Source organism: Kogia breviceps, chromosome X (assembly GCF_026419965.1).
Source record: "Kogia breviceps isolate mKogBre1 chromosome X, mKogBre1 haplotype 1, whole genome shotgun sequence".
In the NCBI taxonomy this organism is placed as follows: Eukaryota; Metazoa; Chordata; class Mammalia; order Artiodactyla; family Physeteridae; genus Kogia; species Kogia breviceps.
In genome coordinates, this window is record NC_081330.1 from 80,499,252 (window position 1) to 80,522,255 (window position 23,004).

Consider the following 23,004-nt stretch of genomic DNA (forward strand, 5'->3'; position numbering starts at 1 on the left):
AAAGGCTAATTCTCACAATAATCTATTAGACCTTACATGATCAGGCCCCCATTATCCCCAGGACCTCATTTCCCACCACAGGCTCCCATTGCTTTCTCCACTCCAGTTACACTGCCCTTCCCTCTCCTATTCAGAACCACCAGGCATACTCCAGTCTTAGGCCTTGCTTGATGTTCCTTTCACCAGGAACACTCTGACCTCAGAGGTCTGCATTGCTTTCTCACTCCAATCAGGTCTGGTTCACATGTCTTCTTAGTGAGATTGTCACTGGCTATCCTTTAAAAAGTGCATACTTGCTACTCCCATCCTCCTCTTTGTTTTTTTTCCCCAACAGCAGTTTTAACCATCTGACATACCATAAATTTTATTTATTTATTTATCCTTGTTATCTATCTCTCCTGCTAGAATATAAGTTCCATGAAAGCAAGGATTTTTGACTGCTTAATTGACCAAAATATCCCCAATGCCAGGAACAGGAAGTGCCTAGCACATAGAGGGTACCAAATAAATATTATTTGAATAAATAAGTGATAAGAATTCCTCTCCCCCACTGCCTCCTTATATTGCTTTCCCTCTCCCCAAGAATATAATCCAGACCTAAACGTCCTGAGAAGACAAAGCAGCAGGCTCACAGAAGAATCACACCCCAAAAGGAGAGAAAGAGTGATGGAAAATAAGAAAGTGGTCTTATGCCTACCTGTATTTCATTTGTCTGGCTGCCAAGGTTTCATGAGGCTCTTTCAATGTATGATCTGGGCTTGGGGGACTAGGATATTTTCATTGCTCCTAACACAACTTTCCCCCCATCCTAGGCCCCCTTTTCCTCCTGTCTATCCTGGACATTAGACCCCAAACACCTTGCTTAGTGACAGGCTCAGATTCCTCACAGGAGCAAAGTTACAGGCACACCTGGCTATTGGTAGAGACTAAAGTTTGTGTGGGGCTATTCAGTGTACAAGTGTGTGTGTGTATGTGTGTGTGTGTGTATTTGTATGTGTCTGACTACATATAGTCTGCATCATATCTGTACACACTATGTGTGAGTGTCAGTTCATGTGGTCTACAATAGATCTGTCAAGGTCTTTCACCATCCTTAGAGATCCTTACTACAATCTTTTCAACCCTACCCTCTAACTCCACTCCACAGTTAATCACCATCATCAGAGCTAACATGTGCCAGGATCTGTGCTAAAGACTTCATGTGTAATCACTAGTTGACTCCTCACAGCAACTTTCTGATATAGGTACTATTAGTATTCTTGTTCTCCAGATGAGGAAACTGAGATCTAAAGAGATAAAGTAACTAGCTCAAGTGTATATCTTGCTTCCAGCCAATGTTGGTTTAGGAAAACATATTTCAAACTGTTCTGACTGGGACCCACATTAAAAATACATATATTCAACATCACAACTAACATACAAAATTGAAACAAACTTTTCATAGAATAATACCCTTATTATTTGCCATGTAGTCTGATATTTTCTCTTCAGTTTAAAAAAAAAGGCTATTCGGGACACTCCTAATGGATTTTGTTACCCAAATGGTCCACTTTAGTTCATTAAAGCCTTGCAATCTACCCTTTGAAAATCAGTACTTTATGGTGGGTATCTCCTTTCAAGGCTATTTGCATTTCTCAGAGACCTCCAAAATGTCTCCAGTTCCAAAGGGGTGTCATTCTAATCATGGAGTGTGAAGAATCAAGAGTAGCATTGGTCAGGGGGAGATGGAGACACCCCTAGTATGCCTTAGAGTGCCCAGTGAAAGTTGGACCCCGCATGGGTTCAGAATCTGCCCTTCTCTGAACCCATGCACTTTTTTTTTTTTATCACTTATCTGAACATCAATTCATTCAACAAACATTTTCTGAGCCCTCAACACTAAGTGCTCTGCCAGAGGCTGTGGGGAAGCAAAATTATGTGGAGGAGACAAACTAATAAACATCTAACTACATAAAACAAACAGTAGCAAGTGACAGAAAAAGGGTGCCAGTAAAACGTTGTGAGCATGCAGAGAAAGAGAGATGGATTTCAACTTTGGTTTAAGCTTCATAGAAGAGATGGCTTTTGGACCAGGCCTGGAAAGATGGCTAAGACTTAGACAAGCAGAAGTAGGGGAAAGATTTCTCAGATGATATATTTTTTTAAAAGCATGTGAGCTGGAAAATGTAGATATGTAAAGAGACTAAAGAGTATTTAGAAGAAGATTTAGGGCCAAGTTATAGAGAATTGTTAATATCTTGCTAAATAGTTTGAACTTCATCTTAAAAATGTTTCATGAGAGGAGGAGCAGTAATGCTCTAGGGTTCTAACTCTGGCAGCAGTGTGAGAATGGTTTGGAGGGCAGCAAAAATGGAGATATGTTGGCACTTAGGCAGCTGATATGATGGTCAGGAGAGAAATAAACGAAGGCCTGACCTGAAGCAGCTGTTATAAGTATGGGAAGGAGGGGATACAGAGGAAGTGCCATAAGGGTAGAGGCAACAGGACTTGGCAACTAATTATATGTATGTATGTAGAGGTGATACCTTCTCTCTTCTTTCCTGGTTTGCCCTTCACCCCAGGGCTTCCACAGAAGCCTGATGAACTCTGTGAATCCACCCGTACCAGAAAAAGGAAGCATGGGTATGGGTGGATGGCTCCTGCTGGGCAACAGGTGAGGAAAAGAGACAGTTCATCATAGGCAAGCCAGGAGGCCAGGCTGGATGGAGTCACCTCATAGTGTTGCCATAGCATTTCAGAATATCATAGAATTTTAGAGCGAGAAAGGGACCTTAGAATCCTGCTGTGAGGATGTCCTGCTATGAGGAGGATACAGATGAGGATGGAGTATAGCAAGGAAGAAGAATTTAGGAAAAGTCTTAACCCTGACCTTTTAAGCTCACCTCTTTTCCCTTCCTCCTCATATTCTTTCTCCCCCTCCTCCTCCTCCCTCTTCTTCTTCCCCTTTTCTCCTTCCTCCCCATCCACCACTGCTTCCTCCTCTTCCTTCTTTACCCTTCTTGTTCTCCCTCCATCACTTCCTCCTTTTACCTCTCCTCTTCATTCTCTTCATTTCCTACTTATCCTCTTCATCTTCCTCTTCTTTTTCTCCCCTTATTTCTCCCTCCTTTTCTTCTACCCCTGACCCTCCTCAGCACCTTCACTAACAAAACAAGTTTCCCTTGGAGTTCAGGAGTCAGAACTTGGAACCTGAGAGATGACTCAAGTCATCCAGGTTGATGGGGGTGGGGGAGTAGGTCCTATTGAAGGAACCTTACCTTCCATTAAATGGACACCTGGCTGGCTTTCTTTGTAATGTTTTTCCTGGTGAAGCACTCCTCTGGCTGGAAGAGTCTCTTCTTGCCCTTTTATCACCCCTGTGGAGAATGGTTTATCAGGCCTGTTGAAGAGAACTTCCTCAAAGAAGCTCTCAGTGGGAACTGGGGCTGGAGGCCATGGCTCTTGCTTCTTTGCTCTTTCTATTGGCCTCTCACTTCTATAAGTGTGGTCGATGGGCCAACAGTATCTGTATCACCTAGTAGTCTGTTAGAAATGCAGAACCTCATGTCACACCCCAGACCTAATTGAAACAGAATATTCATTTAGAACATCCATGAATATTAAAATTTGAAAAGCACTGCTCTGCATGGACTACATCCCTCCACAGACACAGCCATTCCTACAGCATACCAATATGAATGTCTGGAACTATGGAGAGGTAGAGAAGCTAAAGGTCAGAGAGCTCTAAAGGGCAGGCCTCTGAAGGACCCTCTCTACACTCTATAAAAGTGCAGGTCAAAAAGCATTAAGAGACTCTAACAACACCATTTGACAGATGAAAAGACTGAGTGGCTTGCCCAAGGTCACACAGTAAGTCAGCACTCATCCGACTCCCAGTCCAGTGCTTTTTTCATCTTGGCTCACTGACTTCTTTGCATGGTTCTCTAACACAGCCTTCCATGGATGGAAGAGTCATTCTACAGCATTTCTGGCAGGTACTCTTCCAGACTCTACTTGTATGCCTTCAATCATTGGAAGTTCATCACTTCATAAGTTTGGACATTAACATGTGAGTTTGGCTTGCCAGAGAATCTTTGAGCAGATACATATTGTTCATGAGCTTTGCAAGGTCCTGAATCCACCCAAGTTGTTTAAGAAATACCTCTGTTCAGATGGGGATTAATTCTACTCATCCAATTGTAACTCCTCATGCAGTTATTTCAGTTCCTGCCTTTGTACTAAAAATGAATAGTGGAGTGGAAAGCAAATTCCTTAGATAAATAGGAAGTTGTTTGAGGATGAAAGGCATGGCATGGGAGAAAGAGAAGAGGGAGACAAAGAGGAAAGAGGTGAGTGCTAGGAAAAGGGGATGGATGAGATGAACTTGAAGTCACTTCATTTATCCAAATTTGAGAGTAAAGAGCCCATGGAGAGCTTAGATGAGGAGAGTAACTAATGGGTCTTTACCACAGAGGAAGGAAAGGGCTTTTCATCTGGCTGGTCCCTGTAATCAAGCTAAAGTGTCCTTAGGGAAAGGCAGTGGGCCAAGTACTCTTACATTCCAGGGCAGTGCTTTTTGTAGCAGCTCATTGAATCCTGTCTCTGGGCTCTGCCTCTTGAGACCTGAAGAAAGGCAAGTGTGGCCACTTCCTTCCCACTCTTCCCTGGGCTGCTTGAAGCTACTTTAAGAGGTTACTTCAAGTGTCTCTGGGATCCACTGGGTCTCTTCTCTGGCTCAGGTCTGCAAGGTCAGGGAGCTGCTTTGGGGACATTAAGGATGATGAATTACATTCCTAGGCAAGTGACTATCTTATATGATGTTCCCACAGAAGAAATAGGAGTCCACATGTTCAGCAAACCTTCTTCCCCAAATCAGGAACCCTAACTGTTCTCAACATCTCTGACTATTAATTATGCATCCAAATACAGATGAAGAAGTTTCCTATCCTTTTTTAGCAAGGAAAATTACCTCAACGACTCCAACATAGTGACAAGAGTTTGGTCTAGAGCTGGTCTTTCCACACTTTAATGTGCATGTGAATCACTAAGAATTTTGTAAAAATGCTGGTGCTAAGTCAGTAGGTCTGGGGTAGACCTGGGATTCTGCATTTCTAATAAACTCCTAGGTGATGCTGATGCCACTGGTCTGAGGTCCACACTTTGAGTAGTATCAAGGGTATAGACGAGCTTAAAAATTTATCCAGTTGGATTTTTCTTCTCAAAGTCTAGGCCAGATTATATTTAGGTATATACCTATATACACCTTTCCTATTTCACTAACATCTTGCTTTAAATTCTTCCCAGTGTTAGCTTATTTGGCATGACATCTATCATGTTTATCATTTCTTCCTCTCCTGACTTCACAACTCTCAGCTCCTTAGAAGCACAAGCCATCTGCCTCTGCTACTGACTGTCCCTTCCTTCTTAATTTCATCTCTTCATATTCTGGCCCTGCCTGCTTCTCTGACATCATCTCTCACCACTGTCTTATGCTTCACTACATTCTGCCATGCTGACCTTTTTCTGCCCCTCACACATATCAGTCTCATTTCCAATTCTGGGCCTTTGCTTTCATTGTCCCTTCCTGTTTGGAATGCTCTTCCCCCAGATCTTTGCATGGCTGGTTTCTTCTCATCATTCTGGTGTCAACTCAGATGTCACCTCCCCAGAAAGGCCTTTCTTGGCCACCTAGCTAAAACAGTGTCCTCCTTCCTCAGTTACCTTCTATTATATCACCCTGTTTATTACTTTCAAAATAACTATTCAGTACGTAATATTACTTTATTGTTTTGGGGGTTCAATGTCTAAATATCTCCATTATAATATAAGCTTCTTGAGAATAGAGACCCAGTTTGTGTTGTTAACTGCTGTATCCCCAGTATCTAGAACAGAACTTGCCACGTAGTTTGTGCTTTAAGCATAATTCTTGGCTGACAGAGTGTCTTTCTGGACTTTCCTCCTCAATCATTGAAGACTTGAGCTCCTGAACCATCACTTGTCTTCATCGTTCTCTGGTCTGTCTAACCGCAACATTCCTGTAGATGGCCTATTCAACCCTGGCCTCACTTTCACCCCACCTCAGTCAGAAAACTCCTGTGATAACATCCTGCATCTTGTTATAGCAAGTAACTAAATAAATTGCCTCCAGAATCTCAATTTCAGGCATCTCCCCTCTGATCACTGTCCTGTTATTCCAGCTCACTTACTCTGGGGCCTCTACTCCAGCAATTCTTCCACATCATCAAGATCTCCAATTCACTGACCCCACCATCCCATTAACCTTACCCCATACTCATCACCCCTTCTCATGTCCTCTTTTCCCCTTCTGTCCAGCTTAGATTCCCTGGTCCATTATTGTGACCACTCCCTTGAAAATGCTTTCAACGTTACTTCCCATTTCTTTTCCCATTGTGCGTTCCTGGAAAATCTACCCCAGGTTTCACCCAACTAGCTATCTTTTCTATACCTGTGCTTGAGCAGCAAAATAGACTGAGGAAAAGTCCCACAGTTGAGCTGATTGACTTCGCTTTACCACAAGCCTCAATTGGGCACTCAACATTTCCTGAAAACACTACTACATGTCCCTAATATGTTTGCTTTTTCACTTTCTTGTCTTAGAGAGAGTGGCTTTCAACTTTCGTTGCATGTTAGAATCATCTAGGGATCTTATAAATATACTGATGCCCAGGATATACCTCATTTCAATTAAGTCGTAATCCCTGAAGTCGTATACCTCATTTCAATTAAGTCATAATTCCATCCCAAGTTATATCATTTCTCTCCTGGATGACTACAACAGCTTCAACCTCTTGTCCCTCTTTCAATTTGTTTATCATATAACAACCTGAGTGCTCTTTTACAAATGTAAATCAGACCAACTCATTCTCTTGCTTAAAACCCCTCAACTCCCTCTGCTCTCTCCCTGTTGTTCTAAAAATAAAATACGAACACTCTACTATAACTTGCAAGGCTTTATATGACATGTTTCTACCAAATATGTCTCCTACAACTCTTCTACCTTCTCTCTACCATTTCAGCCTCACTGGGCTTCCAATTCCTGGGACACTCTAAGCCTATTCAATCCTTCAGACTTTTGGACTTTCTGTTTTCTGTGCCTGGAATACTTCCCCCCTACCTCTTTACTTGGTTGGCTCACTTTAAGCCTATAGGCCTCAACTTAAACATCATCTCCTTGAAGAGGCCTTCTTTATCTAAATTCTCCCTTCCCCCACAGTTACTCTCTATTCTTTCACTTTCTTTCTTTCATAGCATTTATCACCATCTGTATTAGCATATTTATTTACCTCATTTACTTGTTTATTGGATAGAAGTGAAGGCATGGATCGTGTCTGTCTTGTTCGTTATTATATAATCAGTGCTTAACATACTATGCCTGGCACATAGTACACACACATGTTTACTGAATTTACAAATGAGTAAATAAGAATAGGTAGTGATATATGTACCTAATATTTTGTCAAGACAACACAGGTTATAATGTGGATATTAGCATTAGGCTCTCAATACTAGCATTTTAGTAGTTGTATACTTTTAATTTTTATCCTTTTTCACTGCTACATTCTACTCACTCTTGAGAATCAAAGGTCTGAGTCTCATTCCAGCTCAGCTGATGAATTACTCTGTGACTTTGGGAATCCCATTTACTCCTGGGGGCTATGTTATTGTCTGTAAAATGAGAATGTTAGAGGAGATAATCTTGAAGATCTTTGCCAACTTTGATATCCATTGATAAGTGATTGTTTAACACTATTAGGTAAATGACAATTAGTGTATTCATTGAATAATTGGGAAACCTGAGATACAGAGAAGCTGGGCCCTTGCCCCAGGTTACCCAACTGTAGTGAATTCAGTTCTTTACTCAACTCTGCCCAAAGCCACAGCCACAGCAGGTGGAGACAAGCTTGGGCTGGTGCCTCTGCCCTCAGAAGCCTGCTTCTGGGCTCCTTGAATCACAATGGACTCAAGTAAAGGGAATGTACTAGGCTGGAGACATACCTAAAATTGTCTCTCTCCTCATGCTGCTCATGGCTGAAAAGAGGACAGCATTTGGCACTTGTCCACTGAGAGCTGATGCCAGGCTAAATACCAGTTAGGCTTCTGAGAGATCACAAGGCTTCAAGGGAGAGGTCTGGGGCACAGGGATTGTGGAAACTCTTTATGCATATTTCTATTAACCTGTTCTGAATGCTTACTGGTTGCTATGCCTTGTGCTAAGTGCTTTCTTTCCATGGACACATTTATCAAATCTTCAAAACAATCTTGTGAAGTAGACAATATTATTATCCCTATTTCACAGATAAGAAAACTACCAAGATGCAGAATATTAAATACCTGCCTGAGTAAGTACCAAAGTCAATAAAGTTCAAGCAGTTCTGGCCCCAGATCTTTTACCTTCTACATTATAACACCTCTAACTGCTCATATGTTTTAGGCAAATAGGTACTCCAGACATAATGGATTCAATAGTGTCTATGCCTATGGGATCAACATCTGTTCTTCTACAAGAGTCTATAGGCACATACATTAACACTGGAATGTTTGCCTTCAGATCCATTCTCCATTTTCCTCCTGCAAACTAAATTTCTTATGCTCCCTTGTTGTTTCACTTATTTTGTCCAATGGGAGACACCTGTGGGAGATTAGTGGTCAGGAGGAGGGAAGAAGCCAGGGTGTTTCCTTCACCTCCAGCTTCAGAGAGGTATATTCTGGAAGTGCCTGTTTCTCCTCAATGACTCTAGCTTCTGTTGGACAATTCCTCCAATCATGGCATCTGCACTATCAGGCCAACCACTCCCTGCTTTTAGCTTCAATTTAGCACTAGTTTCTGGGGTCTGGCAACATTACCTTTTACCATTAACCATCTAGCTCTAAGAGTGGTAGCAGTTTTCTGTGGTTGCTAAACGCTGGCTTGCCTCACCATACCCTGTTTGGCTTCTTTGTTTTGACAGTGTGATATGTTCCCTGTATTAAATGCTCTCTCTTTAAAAGATGTAGAGTGGCTTCTGTTTTCCTGACTGGATCATGATTGATATAGACAACTTCTATAATCCCAGGGCTTCTCACTCTCACATAAATTGGTTTATATCCTTCAGAGCATATATCACAACCTTTAATTATCTTGTTTGTATACTTATTTTTTGTTTATCTCTTCTCCACTTTAAGTACATTTTAAAGCCCATGAGAAACTTTGTCTTGTATCTTGAGTAGCTATCCCAATGCCTGGCACATAGGAGCTCAATAATATTGTTGAATGAATGTATCCATTAAAAGACAATCCAGGTTTTATTGGATATCACCTATGTGCCAGTCACTGTTGTAGGAGACAGCAAGGTTAGTAATTCATTGCTCCCAGTTTAAAAAAAAAACAACTTATATTTCCACTTAAGTGACAATAAATAGAAAAGTGTATACATGACCAGTGTATTAATTTGTCAGGGTTGCCATAACAAAGTACCACAGACTGGGTGGCTTAAACAACATAAATTTATTTTCTCACAACGCTGAAGGCTAGAAAGTTCAAGATCAAGGTGGTCTCTTCCAAGGCCTCTTTCCTTGTCTTGTAAATGGCTGTCTTCTCCTTTGTCTTCACATGGTCTTCCCTCTATACCAACCTGTGTCCAAATTTTCTCTTCATATAAGGACACCAGACATATTGGATTAGAGCCTACCTTAATGACCTTATTTTTACTTAATTACCCCTTTAAAGACCATGTCTCCAAATATAGTCACATCCTGAGGCATTGGGGTTTGAACTTCAACATACAAATTTGTGAGGAGTCACAATTCAGCCTATAACAACAAGTAAAAGATCATTTTCAGTTGAGAAAGCTAAATGGTGGTGCTACAGAAGTTAGATGAAAGATGATAAAATGATGTTTTAGAGTATTCTGGGAAAGCTTTCTAGAGGCTGTGTGCTTAGTGCCAGGTCTTAAAGAGATCTTAAAGAGTCATGACAGCTTGAATGGGCTGGTTGGCAGGGGAGGTGCATCCAAGAGGCTCAGTGTGAATGAAGGCCCCAAGGTGAGAAAGTGAGGAGACATTGTAGAATTTCTGATTACTGAAACATCAGACTTGGGAGGAAGTTGAAAGGTCACCCAGGCTAAATTCCCATTTGATTCAGGAATCCCTTGCCAAAGGGATTCAGCTTCTGCTTATACCCCTCCGAGGACAGGGTGCTCATTAAGGCAGCTGCTTCGACATTTGGCCAGCTGTTTGGCCAAAACAATGGCTTGGATGAAGAGGGGAGAGGTTGCTAGGAAGTAGAGGACAATAAGGTGGTGAGTGGGGCCAGTGATGTCTTCATACGATTCACCTTCAGGCACTCTTTCTGATGTCATATTTTAATTCCTTCTTGCTGTAGCTGCAACCTCTGTTTCTGTAATCCCTTTCTTTCCTGAACTTCCCTGTGGGTCAGGAGCATTGGATTCTTGTCCTGTTTGGTTGTGCTACCATGGACAAATATCTTTCAATCTCAGGGCTTCAATGTTCATGTCTGTAATAGGGGACTAATTAATTAACAATCCCTGTCATGTCTTCCTATGCAATAATAATGGGTGTGAATGTGACCAACAGCATCTACTCCCAGCAGACGCAAAGAAGCCAGACTGGGTTGAATTGCCCAGAGTAAGAGGCATCATGAAGAGGTGGGTGGTTTCTCCATTTGCCTGTTTTGCTCATGTTCATTTGACTTATTCTCAGCAAAATAAGCAAATGGAAAATTTGTTCATCAACAAGCTACCTTTTATATTCCTGAGGGTGTGAGGAAGAATCCTGAGGATGTGTGTGTGTGTGTGTGTGTGTGTGTGTGTGTGTGTGTATGAATGATAGCAAAAAGAAGCCTGGAAAGCAGCAGAGGGTAAAGTTGAGACTATCTTTTTTATGTGACCTTAGATAGGTCTCCTCCATCATTTATTTATTTATTTATCTGTAAGATGGAGATACTAATGCCTGCCTCCACAAGGTTGTTCTGAGAAGTGAAAGTGATAATGAGGATGAAATCCCCAAGAGAGTAGCACTAGGAGAGAAGACCCCAGGGGACTATGTAGAGGGAGTGCTGGAGGGAGGGAAGCGGGAGAGTGTTGGCATAGCTCCACTGGGGCAGGATCTTATTATTTAAAAAGCTGGCCCAACACCTCTGGCAACTTTGGAAAGGACTTTTTGCTGACTCGACACAATTGGGGAGCCCCACAATAAACAGCGTCTAACTCCAGCGCAGCCGGAGGCAGGCAGAGGTGGCAGCTACCTTCTCCTGGGCGGAGGTTATTCACCCACATCCTTTCCCTGCACCCCACCTCCCAGATCTCAAGACTCAGCAGGGGACAAAGGCAGTCGTTGGGGAACCCCCTCCCACGTTTCCCCAGGCCAAGCACCTCGGGAGCTGCGGGGCAGAAAGGCAGAGCCTGCCTGCAGGGATGGAACAACCTGAATGAAGGCGAGGTCCGCAGCGGAGGGGATTGTGCTGTAGGGCTGTGAAGGAGGCGAGGGGGAGGGGGCGCTGGGGCTTTCGCTTGCTCCAGCTCTGCCAGCCCAGCCAGCCCGAGACAACCCGCGCCAGCCACCGGGGCCTTGGAGAAGCCGGACTTCATTAGCACCATGCAGTGGATAAGGGGTGGATCGGGAATGGTGAGTGCACATAACCGCAGCTTCCCCAGCTTGAGCTTCAGTCCCCTAGCCCCACCCCCAGCTCCTTCACCAGCCGCCAGGCAGTGAGCCCCCTAGTCTCTGCCCACCGCCCTCTCCGCTGTCCTTGAGATACCAGCAAGCTTGCTGTGGCCATTTTAGGAGCCCTTGCTTGCCTGCCTGCGAGGAAAGCCCCCTCCCTTCTCCATCCCCGTTCTTACCAACCCCGAGTGCGGGGGTCACCTGGAAGACCAGAGAGGCAAGGGGGCTGGTAGAGGGGCTTTCTGGGAGCAGTTAGTCTCGTAGGAGGGTGGGAGGATTGGGGGATATGGCACGGCGTTGGGAGGGAGGGGGTAGTCACAAAGCCTGGGATTTTGGAGGGGGCAGTATGGGAGAGCTGCATGTATCCCCTTCCTGGGACGAGCCAGAGAGCTATTCTCAGGGAAGCTGCTTGGGGGAGTCCTGAAGCCCTTCCTTGCCTGGGCTCGGGTCACCCTGTCCACACTTGGGGCTTTGTCAAGGAGAGACAGCTACAGAAACTGCCATCCTGGAAATGGATCTGGGCCTCATTCAGTTAGGAGAGCTCTCCCCCCCACCCCCATCCAAGGAGTGTGTGCTTGTGTGTGTGTTTAGTATCATCCTCCAACAGTTCATTGTATGCTATGATGCTCTGTTCTCCACCTGGAGACCTTGGAATGACTTCCTTTGCAGAGAGGAAGTGGTGGCTGCATCTTGATGCCTCTCTGACTCAGCCAGGGGTAGCTCAAGTCTGGTCAGGGACTCTGGGGCATGGGAGGCCACCATGCCTTTGTCCTCAGCTGGGAGGCATGGGCAAGAGGGTCTTAGAGGGCAGTTGGGTTGGGTCAGCAGGCACTGATGGCAATGCCAGCCCACACCTCTGCACTGCCACCCATAACTTACAGCTGAAGGAAAATAGCCTGAAGCTGTTGGGCAAAAATTGATCTTTAACTCCTTTTTTCTGCTCCCGTTCTGGAAAGGAGGAGGGACTCTGGTGTGGGCTAGGACTGTATTCAGAGGAGCTGTCCTCTTCCCTTCCTTGCAGTTTCCTTAGACCTCTGTTTCAGTGGTTCTTCAAGTCATTCAGTTTGTATTTGCCAGGGCTTCAAGAGACTCTTCTCTGATCTCCCTCTTTCCCTGGGGTCCCATAAGGCTATTTCAAATGTTTGTAGAACCAGACAACCATAGAGCAGGAAAAGACCTTTAAATCCTTGTTGTCCATCCAGGAAAGTTGAGACCCAGAGAGTGGGAGAGACTTGCCCAGGGCCACACAGCTCCATGAAGGCAAAACTCAGTCCAGCAAAGGAGTCTCCTGACTGTCACTGTCCCTCTCCACTGCTACACAGAATCATCAAATGGTGCTGATAAAGGCAGAAAGGAACAAAGAGTCATGATCTTGGTAAAGGACTTCCTTCATGATGAACTAATACCATGAATTTTGCCTGAATAAAACCCATGACAGTCCTAGTATTTCTAGCAACAGAGTCTAGGTGAGACCTCCTTCGTCTCCTAAATATATTGTAGTATAAGGGTCCAGAGCCACCCATTGACAACAGATTAAGTTAATGGAGAAATCTGAAGTTTTGCCGATTGTGTGTGAGAAAGGAGAGAGTAACAGAAAACTTGTGGAGACTATGTAATTAAATATTGATTGATGGAGAAATCTCATAATATTTTTAGGAGACTGAAGTAGTGAATATTATATGATGAAAGCATTTATTTAACTATTTGCCAGAATTCAAGAGATAAGAGTAGTAAATTCTGTTATAGCCTGGAAGGCAGGAAACTTCTAACCTTGGCCCTGCTGTTTAACAGGAGTGCTTTGAGCCTCAGTTTTCTCACCTATTAAATGGGGCTATTAATGATTACCAAAATTCCTTCCAGGTCTGAGATTCTCAGTTTCCTAGAAGTAAATGTTGGGTAAAATTTAACTAGTGGTTTGTTATGAAAAAATAGGAGTATATATTTAGCCACCATTTTATAATATGGCTAGTCAAAAGGTCATTGCTCGTTGTTCTTTCATTTGCAAAGCCCTTGAAATCCAGATCAAACTCTTCATAACAGTGAGATTTCTTTGAACATTTGACTGTTGTAACTGATTGCAAGTGTCACATGTTACACAAAGGTCCTTGAACAGTAAAACATCAGTTGGCATTTTACAGAATAAACTCCATCTCAGTAGATAGTGTTAAAAAAAACTGTGACCTCACTTTTGATGGTAAATTGTTCAGTGTATTTATTCATAGCTTGTGTCTGCAATGGCAGTTTGTGCTGGGTTAGGCAGTATGCCTAGAGTGGAAAGAAAGCTGGTCTCAGAATCACAAGTCTGACATTGAGGGGCCTGGCTTTTATACTTCTCAGCTCTGAAACACTTGACAATTGTCAAACCTCTTCCATTCTCAGTATTCTCACCCATAAAATGGGGACAAAGTAACTTATCTCATAGGATCTATTGAGCTTATTAATTAATTCAACAAAAACCTAGAGTCTACTATTAATTGACACTGCTGGGGGCAGCAGTGAACAAAAAGAAATTATCTGCTCTCATGGATCTTACATTCTGAGGGTCAAGGGAGCTCACTAAACAATTATACAAATGACTACACAATATGTCAGGAGATGCTAAGCTCTAAGAAGAAAAAGAAAACCTGGTAAGAGAATAGAGAGAGATAGGGCTGGGATGATATATTAGATAAATCAGTCAGAGCCTCTCTGACTAAGGAACATTTGAGCAGAGATGTGAAGGAAGTGAAGGAACAAGGTCTCTGGGGATGTTTAGGTGAAGAGAGTGCTAGCCATAAGAAACAGCCAGAGAGAGAGAGAGCACAGCTGGTTTGTTTAAGAAACACAAGGAGGCCAATGTCCTGGGGACATTTAATCTGAGTGAGATGGGTAGTTTTGAACAGATAGGAACATAATCTGACTTAAATTTTAAGAGGATAATAGATTGTAGTGGGGCAAAGGAAAGACCTGTGAGGAGGGTCTTAGAATAGTCCAGGCTAGAGGTGATGGTGGCTTGGACCAGGGTGATGATAATCTGTATGAAAGGGCTGTACTCAGCATTGTAGATGGTCTGTGTCTTTCTCCTTTCTGACCACCCATCCAAAGCTCGAATGGCTGAGTGTGGAGCTAGAATGAACACAGAGTGGGTGGATGCATGCAAGGGAATTTTGTGTCTATGTCAATGATCCAATGATCTGCTTTGGGCTCCTGGCCTCTAGTGAGGCTAATTGAGGGTTGATTTCTGTGTGGATTACCAATGAACCAGTCTCTTGCTTTCTGGGATTCTGGAGAATATTAATTATATTATTAGTACTTTGAAGATATGATACACTTAACATATGTGACATCTGGAATGGCTCATTTTTAATACTCTCTCCTCTATGTGACAAAATTATTTTCAGTAATAATCATGTACTAATCAGTACTAATAATTACTTTATTGATTTGTTTTTTAATTTTCAAATAATTAACAATGAAAAAGAAGAATAAACTTCAATTTTAAAGATATTCAAATTCAGTAACATCTCATATATGATCTAAAATGTGTACTTACTGAACAAAAATACTACACTTTACAGTTCATATTGTCTTCTCTGTTTTATATTTTAAGCACAAATAAAAACTCCAATTGGTCACATAGATGACAGAATTGAAATAAATTACATTGTCTCTTTGACTTTACAATTGTCATGCTATTATTGTTTACTTCAAATCTACTATTTAAATTCTGGAACATATAGTGCCAGAAGGATTTGCAGATATGAAATGCACCCAAAGCTACCTTGAATGGTCTTAAACCTTTCCAAAATAAAATGAACTGAGGGAACACATGTAAAATTTGTGTGTATGTGGGAGGGTGGCAAATGTATAACTGGAATCAGCTGAATTGACTCTGAATCAACTTCCATGTAGAATACAATATTATTAAAGGATAAGTAATCAAAGGTACTAATTTGAAACTTTATGTATTGAATATATTACTAAAACTCAGTAATAACAATTGTTTAGAGCTTTGACCAACAAAAGATATTTTTCAAGGAGGAGTATTTTGTTACTGGCATTATTTAAAATTGCTGGCACATAGTGATAATAAAAGTACACTTTGACTTTTAGTCTTTAAAAAATTCTATAGGGCTTCCCTGGTGGCGCAGTGGTTGAGAGTCTGCCTGCCTATGCCGGGGAGGTGGGTTCATGCCCCGGTCCAGGAAGATCCCACATGCCGCGGAGCGGCTGGGCCTGTGAGCCATGGCCGCTGAGCCTGCGCGTCCAGAGCCTGTGCTCCGCAACGGGAGAGGCCACAGCGGTGAGAGGCCCGCGTACCGCAAAAAAATAAAATAAAATAAAATTCTATAGCTAGTACACTCTTTCATTGCCTGCACTAAGGGTTTCCTAATCCTATTGCTCCACCCTTGGTATGGCATCGCTTTGGAGAATATGGAATCTTGAACTAATTCCATGCCAAATTTCATGTTACCTATATAAAAGCCACAACATTTGAGTTGGTGGAAATCTCTGCATAAGTAAGATTCAATGACAACTGCTAAGTTTAATGGTTGATTTAATTCTGGTGTGAATGACAGAAATCTATTCACACTGGCTTAAAACACACAGGTTTTATTCTTTCACATAAAATAGGTCAGAATATAGGCATATCTGGGCCAATATAGTACCTTCAGAAAGTCTTTAGGGACTTCTCTGTTCCACCATCCTTAGCATTTGGCTTTTATTCTTGAGGTTGCTCCATGATCCAAGATGGGTGTTGAAGCTCCAGAACATTTATTAACATCCACATTCTAGGTAGCATGAAGGGAGGGTAAAAGAGGAGGAAAAGGGCTTGACCCTCCTTTTGAAAGAAGCCTTCCAGGAAGTTCTATTTAATATTTCTCCTTAAATCTAATTGGTAGGAACTGAGTCACATGGATGCTCCCAGCTACAAGGGAAACTTGGAAATGTAGTTATGTAAACTGCCTGGTTATGTGCAAGCTAACAATCAGAGGCAAGGTTTCTGATTCAAAGGAAGAAGGGGCCATTGGAAGACAACCTGCAGTTATTGTCACAGTTAATCCACATGTATGTGTGCCAGTGTAGAAATGCAGAAACTTAGGGCTTGAACTCAGCTTTGGACTATGAGCCACAGCCTGACAGATGTGGCCAATAGTAAAACTACTGCCATCAATCTGGTGAGGTATCAATCAAAACTTGATGTGCCCTAGTCTTCCTTTACTTCCCCCCAGTGACAGTCTTCTTGTGAGACCAAGTGGATGCTGATATCCTTCACAGAGATGGGGAATGCAAAACGAGGAGGAGCATTTATAGAGGGGAGATGACAAGTACAGTCTGAGCCAAGTTGAGTCTGAGATGTTTGAACAGCCTCAAATGGGAGATATCCAATAGGCCAGTTGGTGATCTACATATTGAGTTCAGAGGAAGATTGGGAGGCATTGGTCATAGCTGAAGTTCTGACAGTAGATGAACTACCAAGTAGTTTAAAATGCAGATCAGCCTGGGGAAGTGAGGGGTTAGATCAGAATTTGAGCCTTCTCCTTTTTGTGGTGGTCTCCTACCCTTGAGCAGACCCAGTCCACTCTGTTATCTACTTTCTGGAATTTCCATGGCAACAGTATAATTTCAGGCTTTACTTTCTACAGTGCTCATGTTGCTTCTGGGCTGCCTCAGCGGTAATGTTCAAGCTGGATGACGTTGGGTATAATTTAGCCTAACTCCTTAGATCAGGGGTCAGCAAACTATAGCCTGATGGCCAAATCCAGCCCACAAACTAAGAATGGTTTTTACATTTCTAAATAGTTGGGAAAAATTGAAAGAAGAACAATATTTTGTGATACACGTATATGAAATTACATGGAAATTTATATGAAATTCAAGTTTCAGTGTCCATAAATAAAGTTTTATTAGAACACAGCCATGCTCATTATGCCTTCATGATACAAAGGCAGATTTGAGTAGTTGTGACAGAGACCATATGGCCTGCAAAGCCTAAAATATCATTTAGCCCTTTACACAAAAGGTTTGAAGGTCCCCTGCCTCAGAGCCCTAGGGTTACCATGGCAGTGCCTCAGGGAGGGGGGCAGAGGCAGGCAGAAATTTGGGTCTCCTACTTTTGATTTATCCAGAGCACCTGGGTTTTTGCTTCATATGTTAGGTTGTTGCTTACTATTTTGGAAAAGGGGTTTGCTTTCTCTGTGTTCTCCCTACCTCCCACACAAAATGTTTTAATAACACTCATTTTATAGATTGTGAAAAGTGAGTCTCAGATAGGGAGGGTGCTTTATCCAAGACCACAAAGTGAGTATAACTGGGCAAAGAATCCCCATATCCAACTATACTTCAATTAAAAATAAAAAAGAAAAGAAACACCCAGAATAATTTTTTAAGAAGATGTTGGGGGTAGGAGTTTATTAATTAATTTATTTATTTTTGCTGTGTTGGGTCTTCGTTTCTGTGTGAGGGCTTTCTCTAGTTGTGGCAAGTGGGGGCCACTCTTCATCATGGTGTGCGGGCCTCTCACTATCGCGGCCTCTCTTGTTGCGGAGCACAGGCTCCAGACGCGCGAGCTCAGTAGTTGTGGCTCACGGGCCTAGTTGCTCCGCGGCATGTGAGATCTCCCCAGACCAGGGCTCGAACCCATGTCTCCTGCATTAGCAGGCAGATTCTCAACCACTGCGCCACCAGGGAAGCCCCAGAATAATTTTTTACCAAATGTATGGGTACCCTGTGGCCCAGTCAAGTTGATACATAAAATTAACCATCACATAGTCTCACTTATCTTTCCAGTTTGCTGTGAGAATCATATGTGTGAGTAGACAGGAAGGGGCTGTGTGAACTTTGCTGTTCTCTACCCATATGGGGAAGAATTATTATTCCTAACAGTACAGAGGGTATATACACTTGGGTGGGTAGAATATCATCTTTTCTACTGCCCTGAATTCAGCCCTCAGAAGATGAGACCCAACTTTACTCTTCTCTGAGTGTCAAGAGATCCAACAGGAATTTCATTCACAAGGAAATATCCCTCCCACCCCAGCCCAAGGCTTCCTGAATTCTCTGCTTGAGGAGGGACTGAAAAAGGCCCCCAAACAGCCCCATGACATGATGAGAGGAGCTTCTTCTTAGCCCATTGTTTTGTGAAGTTTGCTCATTGTGCTGTTTTTGGTGTGTGGGGGGGCATTTTATGTGTGTGTGTGTTAGAATATGACTAGTTCTGCAAGTGATTAAACTGTTCAGTAACGGAAACCAGGCAGTGGGGGGAAATAAATGCATTCAGCTAGCTCTAAGAAGTCCTATTGCCATGAGGAAACATTTTGTCAAAGGGCCTGTGTGATATACCAGGGTAGTGACATTTAAGTTGAGTCAGCTATGTAGGGGCAAAATCCCAACAAATTTGGATTATAATAAAAAATAAAGGATAAGATAGTGAAGTTTGTGGGGAGTTTGAGAGAGGCAATAGGAATTGCATGTGCAAAGTCCTTAAGGTTGAGATAGTTTGGTATGCTTGAGGGATAGAAAGAAGGCCAGTATGGCTGGAGCACAGGCAGAAAAGGAGGCAAGTGGCATGATAGAAAGGCAGAAGGTCAGACAGGGACCAGCTCACACAGGACCTTGTAGGCCCAGGGAGCTTGCAGGCCCAGGGAAGGTGTGCATCAGCTATACTCAAAGACAGTATAGTTCTGTGTTTAATAGCACACTCTCAACCAGACTGCCTAGATTCAAACTCTGACTCTGCCACTTACTAGTTTAGTGACCTTGGACATGTTACCTAACCTTTCTGTGCCTCAGTTATGCCCTCTGAAAAATGGGGATAATAATGGCACTATCCATAGTGTTATTGTGAAAACTGAGTTATGCTCACAATGTGCGTGATGGTGCTGGGCAATGACAAGTGCTATTTATTCTAAGTACAATAGGAAGCATTTGAAGCAGTAGAATGGTGGGATATGCTCTATGATCTGAGAATTTGACTTTTGCAGGCTATAGAGAATGGATTGAGGAGGGTGAAAATGGAGATGGCAAGCCCAGTTGAGATACTGCTGCAGAAATGAAGTCACTGGAGCTGAGGAGAGGAGGGCAGATTGGACAACAATTTTGGAGATAGAATCAGTGGAAGCTGGTGCTGGATTGAGTGAGAGAGGTATAGAACAGGGAGGAAATATGGAAGATGACCCCTAGGTTTCTGGCTCTACCACTGACTAGCTGTGTGATTTGGGGCAAGGGATTTAACCATTCTAAGCTTTAGTTTCCTTATATATTAGTCAAGGTTCTCCAGAGAAACAGAACCAGCAGAATATGTGTGTGTGTGTGTGTGTGTACACACACTGTTGATGCTTGAACAACACAGGTTTGAAATGCGTGTGTCCACTTATATGTGAATTTTTTTTCTTCCAAAAATACGGACTGCAGTACTATATGATCCATGGATGTGGAACTGTGGATATGGAGGAGGGCTGTCTGTAAAGTTATACGTGGATTTTCAATTGTGCTCTTGCTCAGCACCCTTAACTCCTGCATTGTTCAAGAGTCAACTTTATAAATAAATAAACACACACACACTCACACACACACACACACACACACACACACACACAGGGAGAGGGAGAGAGAGAGAGTTATTTTAAATAATTGGCTCACTTGATTGTGGAGATGCAAATCCCAAATCTGTAGGGTAGGCCAGAAACCTGGGAAGAGTTGCAGTCTGAGTCCAAAGGCAGTTTGCTGGCAGAATTCCTTCTTGCTAGAGGGAGGTCAGTCTCTGTTTTATTAAGGTCTTCAACTGATTAGAAGAGGCCCACCCACATTGTGAAGTATAATCTGCTTTACCCACAGTCCACTGATTTAAATGTTGATGTCACCCAAAATAATACCTTCACAGAACTATCTAGAATAATGTTGACCAAATATCTGGGCATTGTAGCCCAGACAAATTGACACATACAATTAACTAACACAACTTATCAGTGAAACTGAAATAATAGTAGTACCTGGTCATTAGTACTATTGTAAATATGAAATTAATCTATGTAAAGCACTTGGTACAGTGTATTTCACATAGCAAGGGTTCAATTAATGATCATCTTTATTATTTTAATACAATAATAATCCCTCACTTTTTTTGGTATTTTTCATTTTCAAAGCACCTTCACATATGTGAATTTATGTAGGCATCACAACACTTTTTATACTTAAAAGTTGGGGAAACTAAGACTGGGAGAGATGAGGTATCTTTTCCACACATCTGTCTTCAAACAGAGCCAGGATGAGAAATAGATCTGTAATTCTATAGTAGTTCCTTGAGCGTTACTCTCCCTGCTTGCCAGGAGTGGATGTTTGCTTGGCTTCCTTCATTCCAGAGGTAAGGGGTATCAGCAATAAGATCATGAATGCAGTAGGGCTTGAGGATAATAGCTAACATTTACCAAGCCAGCGTTCACCTTGTGCCAAGCACTTCACTGCTCTAAGTCTTTTGCATGTGTATCTAGTTTAATCTTCCCAACAATCCTATGAGGTAGGCATGAAACTGCCAGGTAGGTTGTGGAAGAGAGCAGGACCCTCAGGCCACATGCTGAGAACTCAAATGACTTTTGCCCCTTCCTCCCTCACCATTATAAATACCAGAGATTGTGAAAACTCAGGGAAGCCATTTGAGTGTTTGTGAGACAAATGTATTTGGGTGTGTAAAGGTCAGTGAAGCCTGGCAGAATGTGTTTTGTGTACATAGCAGGCATTCCTGTGAATATTTGTGGAATGGATGAGTGAACTGATGAAGGAGAAGACCCTCAGGCTGCCTGTAGCCAACCATGCCTGAAGCTGGCCATAGAAAAGGCAGAGGCATTTGCAGTAAATGTTCCTTTTTGCAGAGGTAAGATGTCCCTGAACCAGCCAGGCAGTTAGGTGAAGGGAACAGACTGAAATGGGAAGCTTCAGAAGTCCTTCCTGGGAAAATTGCTTAAGTCTTCTGTATATCAGGTTACTAATACACAAAATGGGGCCATTCTCTCTCTCTCTCTCTCTCCCTCCCTTCCTCCCTCTCTCTCTCTCCCCTGCACACATGCACACAGCCACATAGACACTTTAGTCACTTACTTAATAATATTTATTGAGCATCTGCTATGTACCAGGCACTGTCCTAGGCACTGAATGGTGAACAAAAGGGACAAAAATTCTGTCCTTGTGGAATGGATTTTCTACTAGGGCAGATACATGCTAAGCAAATGATTCCATAAAGCATATACTATGTTCTAAGTGCTAAGGAGAAAAAATACAGCAGGGAAGAGGGATAAGAAGTATGTGTGTGGGGGGTTAAAATTTTAGTTTCCTGTTTCTAGCTGCACTTCCCTCACAAGGTTGCAATGAGGTTGAAATGTGATAAAAGGCCTATTTAAGAAGCTGTGAAGTTCTATTTAAATGTAAGCTGCAGTTATTCTTGGGGGATAATTTTTCTTGATCCTTATTTGCTGTTCTCTTTTCCATCATCAGTACAGTAAGAGTTCTGGTCTAGAGGACAAGAAACTAGGGTTATAGTCCTGGCCCTGGCATGACAATTTATTAAAATTTCCAAATGTATAGAACTTTACAGATTCTAAAGTACTTTTCCCAGAGCTGGGTTTTCTGGCTTTTAATTCTTTGTTCTTTCCATTCTCCCACGAAGTGGTGAGAGCTAAGTCACTTTCCTTCTGAGAAGCAGAGTGTTCCCCTTATGTAAAGTGGGAACTATTATCCCTCACTCCTTGCCAGCCTTCTTGGGCTGTTGTGAGCTGCAAACCAGATAATATCATAAAATGAGCCTGCAAGGGCTGTTTTCTGGGATCTGGAGAATTGGTACTCCTGCTTAAGTGACTTATTTTGTACTTCATAAACTGGATATATGTATGGAGGGGGGAGAGTGAGACTTCAGGACTGAGTGCAACTTTCTTTCCTTTCACAGAAGCTGCTAAGGATAGCAGAGGAATCAATGAACCTCAGCACCTCCTAGAAATAAGAACAGTTATACAGAAATATTTAGCATCTCATGATGGAGTGGCAACCACTGGTGTGCAGCCCCTTTTCGCCACTCTGCTTTAGAGAAGTGGGAACCAGGACTAATCTTCTGACATTTAATACAGAAATGACTCATGACCATTAAAGACCTCCACTTGCTGCTTAGATATGATCTCATTAAGAATGCTGGAGGTGAGATGGGGAGCATTGAATAAGTAGAATCTTCATTTAGTATCCCCCTCACCTTTTTCTACTATAACAATTCTTCTTTTCTTAACCAAATGTTTTAATCCATAGAGCACTTTCAAATTCATGATTTCATCATCTTTTTGGTAGGCTTATTTGTTTCTTTTATTTATAGATGAGGAAACTGAG

The 23,004-nt window shown here is 42.5% G+C and overlaps 1 protein-coding gene across 4 annotated transcripts in view; it reads left to right on the forward strand.

Moving 5' to 3' along the window:
• Nucleotides 1-11,212: 11,212 nt before the first annotated feature.
• ARHGEF9 (Cdc42 guanine nucleotide exchange factor 9) overlaps nt 11,213-23,004 on the forward strand; it is a 248,507-nt gene continuing 236,715 nt past the window's right edge. Inside the window, exon 1 of one of the 4 annotated variants that reach the window (XM_059050989.2) lies at nt 11,213-11,622. In XM_059050989.2, the coding sequence (XP_058906972.1) occupies nt 11,593-11,622 (30 nt within the window). In that variant the 5' untranslated portion in view covers nt 11,213-11,592. The remainder of the gene's footprint in view (nt 11,623-23,004) is intronic. The other 3 variants (XM_067023131.1, XM_067023133.1, XM_067023132.1) reach the window with 3 other exon arrangements.